Source organism: Plecotus auritus (genome assembly GCF_963455305.1).
Source record: "Plecotus auritus genome assembly, chromosome: 3".
Classification (NCBI taxonomy): domain Eukaryota; kingdom Metazoa; phylum Chordata; class Mammalia; order Chiroptera; family Vespertilionidae; genus Plecotus; species Plecotus auritus.
The window spans coordinates 86,525,645-86,538,991 of record NC_137772.1 but is presented as its reverse complement, the minus strand read 5'-3'; the positions used below and the strand labels follow the sequence as shown (position 1 = coordinate 86,538,991).

Sequence of the window (13,347 nt, the reverse complement as noted above, 5' to 3'; positions counted from 1 at the left end):
TAAATTAAAATTTTCCTTTTGTTAGTAGTGAAAATTTTTTTAAAAACAGGCAAACATCTTTGGACAGTACTTTTTAAGCATTTCTCTCTCCACTGTGAAATTGTTTTCACTCTTAAGTTGTGCTTCTGTTTTTCTACTATTGTAAAGTGCAGTTCTTTGCATGTTCTAATTTGCCATGACGTGGTCAAGTGCTGTTTCCTTCCTGTTGCTTGCAAGCCTGTGCTAGAGATAAGGATACATTTCAGTGCATTAAAAAAGAAGCCACTGAAGACAGGCTTAAGCATGGTAAAGCATTCTACTTATCAGAAACCTTTTTAAAGAACAGAGAGCGGGCTTTAATTTCTGCTTATTTTCTTAAAGCTCTTAAAATAGTACATACTAAACTTTAAATGTATTAGACAGATTTTTAAATCCTTATATATTAGATCTAATAGAGATACTGTCTGAATGTTTCTATTAAGGCAAAAATAATACATTATAAAATTACTCATGGAGTAGCATATCCAATGTATGTGGTTTGCTGGATTAGTGGAAAGAAGAAAATTGTTTATATGCCCTTTATTATAAACCTAGCTGTTGCTAGGTGGATATATAAATATTTGGTACTTTAACAGTAGTTTAACTGGGGGGTGGAGAGAATGGCTTTATTTTCAGTAATGAGAGGTGATTTTATCTTAGCAGGAATGAAATCTTCAAAGAAATTATTTACCTAACTTAAAAAAAAGTGTGTTCATTAGTCATGTTGATTTTGTTTAAAACTATTAACAAAAATACTTTGCAGACACTGCCCTTGGTATCAATTGTTATATTCTAAGTGGGTATGATTTTGTAACTAACTTTAAACTTTGGTTTTTCAGGCCAAGAAGTTCTGGAGAAGAAAAATTTCAGAAAAATTGCCTCAATTTGAATAGCATATCAGAAAATTTGAAACACTTTTCCTAAAGAAACCAAGAAAAGTTGAAGCTCCTTTCCTAAAGAAAACCTGTGTATACAGTAACTTCACAGACTTAGTTGGGTTTTTTTTACCCAAATTGTCACTGGATTCTGCTGCCTGATACTTGAACCTGTTTGGAATTTTTCTCATGTGCATCTAAGGGGAATGCTTTATTATGGCTGCTGTTGTCCAACAGAACGACCTAGTATTTGAGTTTGCTAGTAACGTCATGGAGGATGAACAACAGGTATGAGACCCAGAAAAAATTTGGATTTTAATAAATTTATTGTTGTGATTTCTTCATTTGTATCAGAAATTACTTTAAATGAGAATATGAGAAACGTTATTAATGTAGAAATCTAGATATTAAAAATATGGAAGTAATTGTGATCTTATATTTTAAGTACTAGTTAATTCGTTAAAGAATCTTAACCTTAACTGTTATGTGGTAACAAGGAAGTATTACTTTTGGAGTTAAGCTTGTTTGTTTTGTAAAATGAGATTTAAATACCTTAAATAATTATTTGAAAAGTTCTAGAAGACATATTAACAAAACGTGTAAAATATTTAATAGTACATGATGTATTGTAATAGTTGCTTGCAGTTATGTAATTTTAATGTATATGGTTAATTAATATTTATAACCCTCGGCTACTTGTTCAAGCTGATGAAAAGATGTTAGCAGTCCTATAATCATATGTCATTTCAGTCCAAAGCATTTGTCTCTGAGGAAGTTACTTTACTTCTCTAGATCTAGATTTCATCATCTTTTGAGTGAAGGGATTGAACTGAAGAATTTCTAAATTGGTTCTTATTGAATTTATACAAGATGTACAAATTACTGTTTCTAGAATGTAAGAAGGATCCAGGAGATATTAAGAAAAGGATCTAAGTTAATTCTAGCCTTCCTTTTTTGGGTGGGGGTAAGCTAGGGGTTCTTGGGACTTTATAATTTACTTCATTTTAAACAGGTTAGATGGCCATGATGTGGGAGAAATGGTGTAAGAGAGACTCAGTGTACTGGGGAAAATATTTTGAGAACTGGTAGGTTTAAAATATGCCTAATAAAGTTGATTTATATACTGAAATAAACCTAATTTTAAGTACCTAACTTTAATAGATCAATTATAATATATCATGTTTTTATTCTAGAAGCAGAGTTACTACAGGTAATAAAATAAATTCTTACTTTTGGCAGGGTATTATACTTTCTTAGCTGATTGTATTGTGTATTGAAATGACAGAATTTTAAAAATTATAAGTAAACCTACAAAAGATCGGAATTTGGATTAAGGTGCCTTAAAATCAAAATGAGCTTTGGGTAGGGAGGAAAAAAGTTTGAGGGAGAGGATTGATTGGTCCCAATTAAAAATATATTAATAGTTGCCCTAGCCAGTTTGGCTCAGTGGATAGCGCGTCGACCTGCACACTAAAGTGTCCCAGGTTCTTTCTGGTCAAGGGCACATGCCCAGGTTGTGGGCTCAATCCCCAGTAGGGGGCATGCAGGAGACAGCCAATCAATGATTCTCTCTCATCATTGATGTTTCTATCTCTCCCTTTCCCTTTCTCTCTGAAATCAAAAATATATTTTAAAACATTAATAGTTATCTGGATTTAACCTAGAGATAATAGAAAAGATATTTTAGGAAGAGAAAGTGTTTTGAATTTGCTGCTTTAAAGTAGGACATTTTTGTGTATGTTAAGGTTTGAAAATAGTGTTTACTGTGCAGCCCTTTTAGATGAAAGATCCCAGGCTTGATGTGGTGAGGTTTGTTCTCGGGATGTGGTTGCAGATGATAAAGCTTTAGCCACTCACTGGTGTGCTCCAGTGCAGTAGCTTTGACACACTTTTGACTATGAGAAATATATTTTATATTATGGTACAGTATTCATACATGTAGCTACATAGCCTTAAAATAGTTTTGTAAAATACTATTTCCTCTTATTATGTATGGTGCACTTTCGTTTATCTTGGAGAGGTTACTAATGTCTTTGGGTCGAGAGATGGTGCTTTTAGCTTAACATCTGAATGCACATGTCTAAAGTTATTTATTTTTACCTAACAAAAGGAATATATATTAGTTTTGTGCAGGTATTATTACAAGGACTTGACAAATATTTTAACCATATACGGCAAATGTTATTATCTGTTTATTATAATGAGGAATCGAGACAGGGAGAGAGGTTCAGAGTCTTGCCTAAAGCCATACAGCTAGTAAATAGTGGAACTGCATTTGAACCCTAGCAGTTTGACTCTCACTAAGGATATTGAACACTCTTACAATGATATATGCCAATCTTACTGTATTATAATTAGTGTACAATGTTTGGAACAATTGGCCAGATTTAGAATTCTTCAATCTATGGCACAGTAAACTTAACTGATTCACATGGGGGTAGATCCAGCAGAGTCAGTCTTATTAGCATCTTATCTAACTGGTGCTTCTACTAGATTGTTTGTTCACTTGTTAAATTTGTTTTTAATTAAATAAATAATACAATGCCAATTATAAAACAAAGTCACCTAATATGAAAATATGTAAAATAGTGTAAGTCTTACTTCCTCCTCATTCCTTAATTTGATTCAAAGATATTAGTATTGACTATTTGATGTTTAATTTTTCTAGACAAAGGCCTAAACGAAAGAATACTATGTGTATATACAAACCTACACCCAGAAGTTGTTTTTAAGATACAAATGAAAGCATGTGAAGCCATTTTTGTGACTTGTTTGTTTGTACTTAATATATCATTTATTTTTCACATGACAGATGGATCATTTTTTTACCAGTCTCTGATCATGTACAATTGGCTATTAACAGTACTGTATTTTGCTACTGTAAACAATCTATACTAATGATAGAGGAATATGCAAATTGTCCGGGACATCTTCACAGTAACAGTAACGACTGAGAACAGCAGGCTGCGTAGGGCGACCAGGCCAGCAGGGGGGTTAGTGAGGGGCGACCAAACGACTGAACAGCAGGCTGCATGGGGCAACCAGGTCAGCAGGGGGAGTAGTTGGGGGCGACCAGGCTGGCAGAGGGGGCAGTTAGGGGCGATCAGGCAGGCAGGTGAGCAGTTAGGAGCCAGCAGTCCTGGATTGTGAGAGTGATGTCCGACAGCCGGTTTAGGCCTGATCCCGGGGACATCTGGCCGTCGGACATCCCCCGAGGGGTCCCAGATTGGAGAGGGTGCAGGCTGGGCTGAGGGGACCCCCTCCCGTGCCCGAATTTCGTGCAGCAGGCCTTTAATATTAAAATAAACACCCTGGTTTGGCTGCTGTTCAAATCTCATATTTTGCAGTCAGAACACCTACGTCTGAATCCTTGTGTCACCTCTGTGACCTTAAGTAAGTTCCTTAACCTCTCTGGTCCTTGGTTTCCTTATCTACAAAATGAAGATGATGATAACAGACCTAATATTATAGGGTTGTTATGAGCATGAAGCGAATTGATATATGTAAAACTCTTAGAACCATGATTGGCACGTAGCTAATATTTACCCAGTACTATCACTTTTTATTGCAACTTTATGTATGTGTGTATAATTATATCTTCCTATATAATAAAAGCCTAATATGCAACTTGTCCCCTCGACCGGGAGTTCCATGCGCTGACCACCAGGGGGCAGCGCGGAACATGGAGGGTGTGGACAATGCGGCACTGGCTGTGGGCGGCAGTGGAGGTGCTGCCGGCCCCGATGGGCCCTGATGAGAGTGGGACCGCGGCGGGATGTTGGAGCAGGTGAACGGGTGGTGCCAGGCCAAGGTGGGTGCAAGCAGGAGCCTGATTGCCCCGCAGATGGCCACCAGCGGTGGGGGATACGGGAGGGGCGGGGCTGCTGCCTGGCTCCCAGGCACTGAGGGAGCTGGGTGGAGGAGTCATCTCCAACCGATTGCCCCAAAGATGGTGACCAGTGGTCGGCAGGCCCTGATTGCCCTATTGGGGCCAGGCCCCAGGCTGGGATGGGGAACTGGGGGTGGGTGGCAGTGACCAACTTCTCGCGGTGCCCAGGTGGGGGCTGTGACCTCTTGCTGGCTATCTGAGGGCAGGGGTGATGGGGATGGAGGTGTGGTGGGAATGTGGGGTGTCTGCCAAGCTTGCTCTCACTCCCCCTTCTACCCTCCCCTGGTACACCAGAGCTTGTGTGCCAAGGAAGCCCCTGTGCTTAGGTGCTGGGCACCCATGAGGAGCCCGCCCCACACCCACATGGCCTCTTCCAGGTGAGCCAGGCTGCAGCCATTGGGACCGCAGAGGCCAGTCGGGCTCCCTGTGGGTTTGTGAAGGAGCCGGTCTGTGAGGCTGGCCGGGAGAGAGTGCACTGCCCACCTGGATTCTGTGCGGCACTGCTGGGCAGCCCAGTGGCCCACGCTGTGCCCCATCCCGCAGCTTCCGGCCATGCTCACCACATCTCCACGTGGGGACTCGGGTGCTGTGGTGCTGTGACGCGGGTGGAGGGGGGTGCGTGGGGGCCTGGGGGCCCAGGAGCTTCCCAGGGCCCAGAGGTCAGCTGGGACCTGCCCTTCCATGCCAGACACTTGTGCTTCGATTGCCGGCCAGGCCTAGGGATCGCCCTGTGCACCAATTTCATGCACTGGGCCTCTAGTAATAGTATAAAGTTATTGTAACACTTGTATGATTATTTCTATAGGATTTCTAAAAGTAGATTTACTATGTTTACTATAAGCATGAACATATTATCAAATCATTCTTTCAAAAGGCTGTATCAATTTCTACTGCCACCAGTAGTATATTTCCTAAACCATCACTATCAGAAATTTTCTTTTTGGTCAGTCTTTTTTGGTGATAATTACAGTTTACTATTTTAATTTGCATTTCCTTGACTACTAGCAGTGAGGTTGTTGAATTGTTAATTATAAGTACTTTTCATTTAAATTTCTTTCAAATTACTTGCTAATACCCTTTTGTCTGGTAAATTTTTTATATATTATGGCTATTATATCAGTATCATTGTCTTCTAACTAATTTATTATACAGGCAATGATTAACTCTGTTTGTGACATGAGACTGATATTTTGTCCCTACCACCTTTTAACATATCTTTTTCCCTATAGAAATTTTAAATATTTATGGTATAAAATTTACCATTTTTGATGTCTATTAAGCTTTCCTCACCCTTAAAATTATTAGATAGTCTCAATATTTTCTTCTAGTATATCTTATGTGTTTTATTTCTCAGTTCAGATGAAATCTACTTCTGTAGAATACTAGAGGCCCGGTGCATGAAATTCATGCATGGGTAGGGTCCCTAGGCCTGGCTGGCGATCAGGGCTGACTGGGGCCTTCCTTCCCTGGCTGCCAGCTGCCAGCTGGGGCTTCCCTTCCCCAGCTGCCGGCTGGGGCCTTCCTTTATTCCATGCCGCCCCCTGGTGGTTAGCACACGTCATAGTGAGCGATCAAACTCACGGTCTCCTGGTAGAACTCGCCAGGGGACACTTTGTATATTAGGCTTTTATATATACAGAAAAGATATAGGGATCTGAGGACTCTCTCACAAATGAAGATATTGGCCCTTCACCATTTATTGAATGTTTTGTGATTTTCACACTTAGGCTGCCACCTTTGTTATATACTAAACTAGAGGCCTAGTGCATGAATTCGTGCATGGGTGGAGTCTGGCCAGCCAGCCCCGATCGGGGCCATTTGGGGCTGGGCCAGCCACGGGGAAAGGATATGGGTGGTTGGCTGGCCAGCCCTGCTCCCGATTGGGGTGGGGGGCAGTCTGGGGTGGGGCCAGCCAGGGAGAGGAGCTGCTGGCTGGCCACACCCCCCCAGTTGAACTCCCAGTCGAGGGGACAATTTGCATATTAGGCTTTTATTATATAGGATTACCATATGTAGAGACTTCAGTTTTGAACTTGCTGGTGTATTCTACTTCATTTAACTTTTTTATTGTGCCACTATTTCATCGCTTTCATAAGTATCACTTTATAGATTTGACATCTGATAAGAAATCACCCACCAAAAAAATTAGGGGGTAGAGTTTTGAATAAATTTTAGAATTAGCTTTTGAAGTTACATAAAAACACTGTTGGGATTTTAATGATTCAAAGTTTAAAATTATTTCTGTCTTTTAAAATAATTTATTCTTTTTCTATAGTTCTATATTAGCTTTATTGATTGGTTCTTTATAAAATCACTGTTTGAAGGCTCCAGATTAGAATATATTTCCTGTTTCCAGGAATGGTCTGTGGTTATAACTGTAGTTTTCTAAAGAAACTGACATCATTAATATCTGGTTGCCACCACCTTGATCATTTTCTTTTAAATCATTTATATTCTTTTCAAAATTGCTTGGAAAAACTCCTTTGGGCAGGGATTGCGGGTGGGTGTTTGAAAAGGAAATGTCAACATTGTTGGTACTGACAACATTTAAAAATCTGTTTTTGCTATCTATTCTCAACTGGGAATATATGTAACTGAGAATGAGGGAGGTACTTCTGTGGAAAGCAACACCGTCAGAATTGAATTGTAGTAAACTTTTACTTGAAGGCACCTCAGTTTGACCTTATTGAAGGTTTGCCTGGTGAATGTATGAGAATAAGAAAGCTGAAGGCTGCCCTGGCTGGTTTTGCTCAGTGGATAGAGCTTTGGCCTCCGGACTGAAGGGTCCCAGGTTCGATTCCGGTCAGGGGCGCGTGCCTGGGTTGCGGGCTCGATCCCCAGTAGGGGACGTGCAGGAGGCAGCCGATCGGTGATTCTCTCTCATCATTGATGTTTCTATCTCTCCCTCTCCTTTCCTCTCTGAAATCAAAAAAAAAAAAAAAAAAAAAAAAAAGCTGAAGGCTGAGGAGACAAGGAAACTTTATGCTCACATATTCCAGAATTTAATTTAATGAAAGTCAGTTGATTGTTTAATGCTTTTTATAATTTTGATATATCATTTGATATATCATTTATAATTTTGATATATCATGTTTTTTGGTTCTAAATGTATATCTTAGCAAATCAGTTATTTATGCTTAGCAGACTTAGCTCACTTGTTAGAAGCTTGATGACATGCTTGGGAAAGTAAAAACAAATATTTTTATAGAATTTCATCACAATATAAGAAGGTGATCTTATGACATTCCTTCTTAAGATGTAAATTGGCTTGCTCAGACTGCAGAGGGGCTAAAAGGTAAACAGTGCCTTGTTGTTGTTGTTTTTTTTTGTTTTTTTTTAATGAGCTTCACAGTAATTCCCATGCACTGTTTGGGAATTAGAACTCATTGTGACACAGGTAAGCCCCGAGTGCTGTGGATACAAAGAATGGAGCCTTTGACTGCTATGCAACTTAGGGAAGTTAAATTTGAACCTGAAGGAACATTCAGTTTATATAGCAAATGAAGAAGTGTTGTAGAACAGTAGAATGTACCAAAACTTTAGATGGATTTCTCTTGACTATATAATCAATCTAGACCCTTAACTTGTGCTTAGAAGCTTTTCATAGTGTGACTGTCACTCTTTTTTTTTAAATCCTCACCTGAGGATATGTTTATGGATTTTAGAAAGACAGGAAGGGAGGGAGGGGGGAGGGGGAGAGAAAAAGAGAGAGAGAGAGAGAGAGAGAGAGAGAGAGAGAGAGAGAAACATCATTGTGAGAGAGAAACATTGGTTGCCTCTCATATGTACCCCAACTGGGTTTCGAACCTGAAACCTAGGTATGTGCCCTGACCACAATCTTTTGGTGTACAGGATGCCACTCCAACCAACTGAGCAACCTGCCAGGGCTGCTCTTTTCTTCTTTGTACTGCATTAACTTTGCCAGCCTACAGTATAATTTTCCCAAATACTTTACTGTTTCCCTATTGTTTGATCTTCCACATTCATACCTGTTACCTTTTTAAGTTATAATCCATCTTTCAAGATCTTAGGACAAAACCTATTTGTCCCAGGACTTTATTCTAAAATCATCCTTTTAGGAATTAACCTTATCCTTTTGTTTATGTATTACTTATTATCAATGTTACACATTTTTCATGTTAAATTTATTTATATATATAGTTACAAGAGGCCCAGTGCATGAAAATTCATGCACTGGAGGGGGCGTCCCTCAGCCTGGCCTGCCCCCACTCAGTCCAGGAGCCCTCAGGGGCGGGAGGCGACCCGGCAATCAGGGGAAGGCGATGCCCCATCACACCTCTGCTGCTGCCACTGCCAGCAGTGCAAGCCTCGGCCGGCCTTGGTTACTTGAGCCTTGGGCGGCCGGGCAGCCGCCACATCCGAGGCTTGCATGTGCCTCGGGCCGGCCCTGGGTGGCTGGGGGGCTGAGAGGACTTGGGGACTCCAGAGGCAGGCGCGCGAGGCGGGCCGGACCTTGCCACATGCCTGTTGCCCTGGTGGGCTGAGGGTACTGGGTACCGCCATCTTGTGGCTGTGGGCACCACCATCTTTGAGGGCGGGGCAGTCAATTAGCATATTCCCTCCTTATTGGCTGTGGGTGCCACCATATTTGAGGGCGGGGCAGTCAATTAGCATATTCCCTCCTCATTGGCTATGGGTGCTTCCATCTTTGAGGCCAGGGCAGTCGATTAGCATATTCCCTCCTTATTGGCTATGGGCACCGCCATCTTTGTGACGGCATGAGGGTCAATTAACATATTTTCTCTTCGCCCTGACCAGTTTGGCTCAGTGCATAGATCGTCAGCCTGCGGACTCAAGGATCCCAGGTTTGATTCCGGTCAAGGGCATGTACCTTGCTTGCGGGCACATCCCCAGTAGGAGGTGTGCAAGAGGCAGCTGGTTGATGTTTCTAGCTCTCTATCCCTCTCCCTTCCTCTCTGTAAAAAAATCAATAAAATATATTTTTAAAAAAACAAAAAAATAATCCCTCTTTATTAGATAGGATATATAACTAATTTCCCTAGATAAGTGCTCAACTACTTGAAGAAAGGGAGTGTCTTCTCCCCCTTAATATTTCTCAAAACATTTAACATCCTATGTAATAAAGAGGTAATATGCAAATTGACCATCACGCCCTCGCACAAGATGGCTGGCAGGGGAGGGCAGTTGGGGGTGATCAGGCCTGCAGGGGAGGGCAGCAGTTAGGGCGATCAGGCTGGCAGGGGAGGGCAGTTAGGGGCGACCAGGCCGGCAGGGGAAGGCAGTTGGGGGCAACCAGTCCGGCAGGGGAGGGCAGTTGGGGGCAATTGGGCCGGCAGGGGAGGGCACTTGTGGCAATCGGTCTGGCAGGGAAGCAGTTAGGTGTCGATCAGGTTGGCAGGGGAGTGGTTAGGGGGTGACAGGCTGGCAGGCAGAAGCAGTTAGGATCCTGGATTGTGAGAGGGTGCAGGCTGGGCTGAGGGACACCCCCCCTCCCCCCAGTGCACAAATTTCGTGCACCAGGCCTCTAGTAATTTATAATACATTTTTTAGTTGAGTCCTCTTAAAGATTTTTCTTCTTCCTCTTGGTAAAATGACGTGGGATATATATGTGCTCAGTTATGGCCCCTATCGTATCAGAAGACCTTTGAATGATGAGAAGTGATGTTCTGTTCCACAAGTCTCTTGACTACAGTATATATTTTTCTGGGAGATATTTCTCCACATTTTCACTTATTGCATGGTCATGTGACCATATCACTATAGTTCCAAGACCATAAATAAATATTCATGGAGTACATGTTTAGTGAAATCCACCTCAAAATAATTTTTAAAAATTGTTACTGAAATTATAAATAAGTAAAAACCATTAAATGACAGTGATTACATTTATCAAATCTGGTTGGTAGTTACATGGATGCATTTATTTTCTATCTACTCTGTTGTGGATTGAAATTGGGTTTGTGTGTGTGTGTGTGTGTGTGTGTGTGTGTATTTAAACCAGAGAGCCCTACCCGGTTTGGCTCAGTGGATAGAATGTGGGCCTGTGGATCAAAGGGTCCTGCGTTCTATTGTGGTCAAGGGCACGTACCTTGATTGCAGGCTCCTCCCCTAGCCAGGGCCCTGGTCAGGGTGCATGCAGAAGGCAACTAATCGATGTGTTTCTCTCACATCCGATGTTTCTGTCTTTTCCTCTCTCTTCCTCTCTCTAAAGATCAATTGGAAAATATCCTCAGGTGAGGATTAACAACAACAACAAATCAGAGAGAAACTAACCTCCATGTAGAGTTTTTTTATTTATTGGGAAACTCCTTCAAATTGCAGAGGGAGTTTTTCTCATGGTTGCATCTTGAGAATGAGGTTGCATTCTGTAGACTGAGAAAATATATATAAGAATATAGATCACATCAACCTGCCATTTTTCAGCTGGAATGGTAAAATTCTGTTAGGTCAGGGATTATGTGTATCTCAAAATTAGAGTAGAAGGAATGAGTTGATAATGTTCTATGTGTAACTTGTTCAGCACCAGGTGTGGAGAACAAGTAGTTGAAATGATGCTACTAACCTATACATGGACACAGTGGATTCTCTGTTATTTATATATACTTCCAGGTTCTATGGACCAGCAAGGCTACTCTACTTGTGCCTGTTGCCCTCTTTTTTCATCTTAGCAAATCAGGTTTATCAAATCCTTTAAAAGTTTGGCCACCTATAAAACTAACATACAGAGGTCACTTGTTTCTTTTCTGTATATCTGGAAAAACCTTCATCATGTGAGTTATGCCATAGAGCCCCCAATACCAGCCTGATTTATCTTTGGGAAAAGTCTGACTTTGCATAAGGCCTGTGGCCCTCGTCAGGTTATGTGAAAGGACAATCCTACCTATGGCCTAGTTGGCCTGGCTTATCTCCCTGTTGACTATTGGCAGCAAGGAAGCTGATGATTATTATGAAGGAGGAGCTAGCTGGTGAGGGGAATAGTTGGAACTTTTTATTATTTTCTTTGCAGCATCTTCCTTTAATATCCCCTCGCCATCACACAGAGGCCCTGGGACAATGTCTTAAAAAGAATATGAATGAGATCATTGTATAGAGGTGGGACATGGACTAGACAGGCTCCAGAAACATTCAGTGATGAATTTTAGTAACTAGTGTTTACTGAGGATTTAGTCCTGTACATTGTGCCATGTGCTTTACAGGGATTTTCCTTTTTAATTCTTACAACAGTCTGATGAAGTAGGTACTCTAAATCTCACTTTATAGAAGAGGAAAGTGAGGCTCAGAGAAGGGCATCAATATTTGTATTTATTCATTCTGTATATCTTCCCTCAAATGCTATTCTTTTAATGAGGACTGTGTTGGTCAATTCAAACTCTGTTCTCTCTCAATCACCTGGAGTAGCTTTGCTGGGAAAATAGGAAATTAGTATGTCTTTGATGCTTCTCAGTTTAATTATGTGATCTTAAAAATTTTGCCTCCTTTCCATTTCACTTAACACATAACACCTAAAGTATAAATCATTATATAAACAATATCACTGTGTTATTGACATTTTTTTAAGCGAGGGTCACCTTCAACACTATTCAGAGAATGTTGAGAAATAATGTCCTTTGATTTAGTGAAGTAAAAAGAAAACTAATTGCTAATGTTTTGTTAGAGTGAATTTAACAAGTGATGTCCTCAATAATGTTCATAAATGTATTATGTCTTATATTAAATAAGTTAACATATAGGCAGGATTTTTTTTTTAACCCAGTAGCCATGATTTTTAATATTAGGGCAATTCTGTTTTTGTTTTTTTTTTTGGAAAGAAGGATTATAATGTAGTGACTGGTAATACATTTGTAAGCTTAATATGTTTCCTCTGTTCCCACCTAATGTGACACTGAGCACTGAAGGTATGAGACAGGCCCAGGGAAGTTGCCTGCACTTTGTGGGGATTGGAGTTAGGGAAGAGAATTTTCCTTTCCTAAAGGTGATATTTAGGTGACAATTTCAAGATTTATTATATTTTATGGTTTTGTGTGACTTGTGCACTTTTCCCATTACACTTTTTCTCCTGATATGGGCAATAAAACTAAACAAGAACATTTGGGAAAAATTCCATTTATGTTTAAGAAAGCAGCTACCAGGAAGCTCAAGTAACTGGTAACACCTCCCCCACTTCCCTGCCCCAACTCAAAAATAATTTGGTACTCAAGATTAACCTGGGATTTTTTTTTCAAGTTATTTATTTGTTCTTTGACATATTATTGAATTCTGAAAGTTGATATTTCTTGTTGATTTAAGAGTCTGTGTGATGTGGCATGAGGAATGTCAAGTTGGGAACGAGGCACCACTTACTAGCTTTGTGAATTCAGACAAGATTTTAAATTTCATTGAACTTCGATCTCCTCCACCAAAAATAAAAGAATTATCTCCCAAGTTCATGAGCTTTACATATTTTTGTAAAGCATTAGCAAGAGCCTAGTACAAAGGAAGTAGTCAATAAATGTGGGAGCTGCCTGGCCACTGTTGCTCAGTGGTTGAATGTCCACCTATGAATCAATGAGTCAATGTTCGAGACCCATTCAGGGCACATGCCCA

At 40.6% G+C, this 13,347-nt stretch overlaps 1 protein-coding gene across 1 annotated transcript in view; it reads left to right on the top strand.

Annotated features, from left to right (window-relative positions):
• Positions 1-243: 243 nt before the first annotated feature.
• Positions 244-13,347, top strand: part of ELF1 (E74 like ETS transcription factor 1) — a 57,012-nt gene continuing 43,908 nt past the window's right edge. Inside the window, 2 exon segments of the mRNA XM_080658937.1 lie at positions 244-285; positions 858-1,181. Of these exon segments, the coding sequence (XP_080515063.1) occupies positions 1,110-1,181 (72 nt within the window). The 5' untranslated portion in view covers positions 244-285; positions 858-1,109.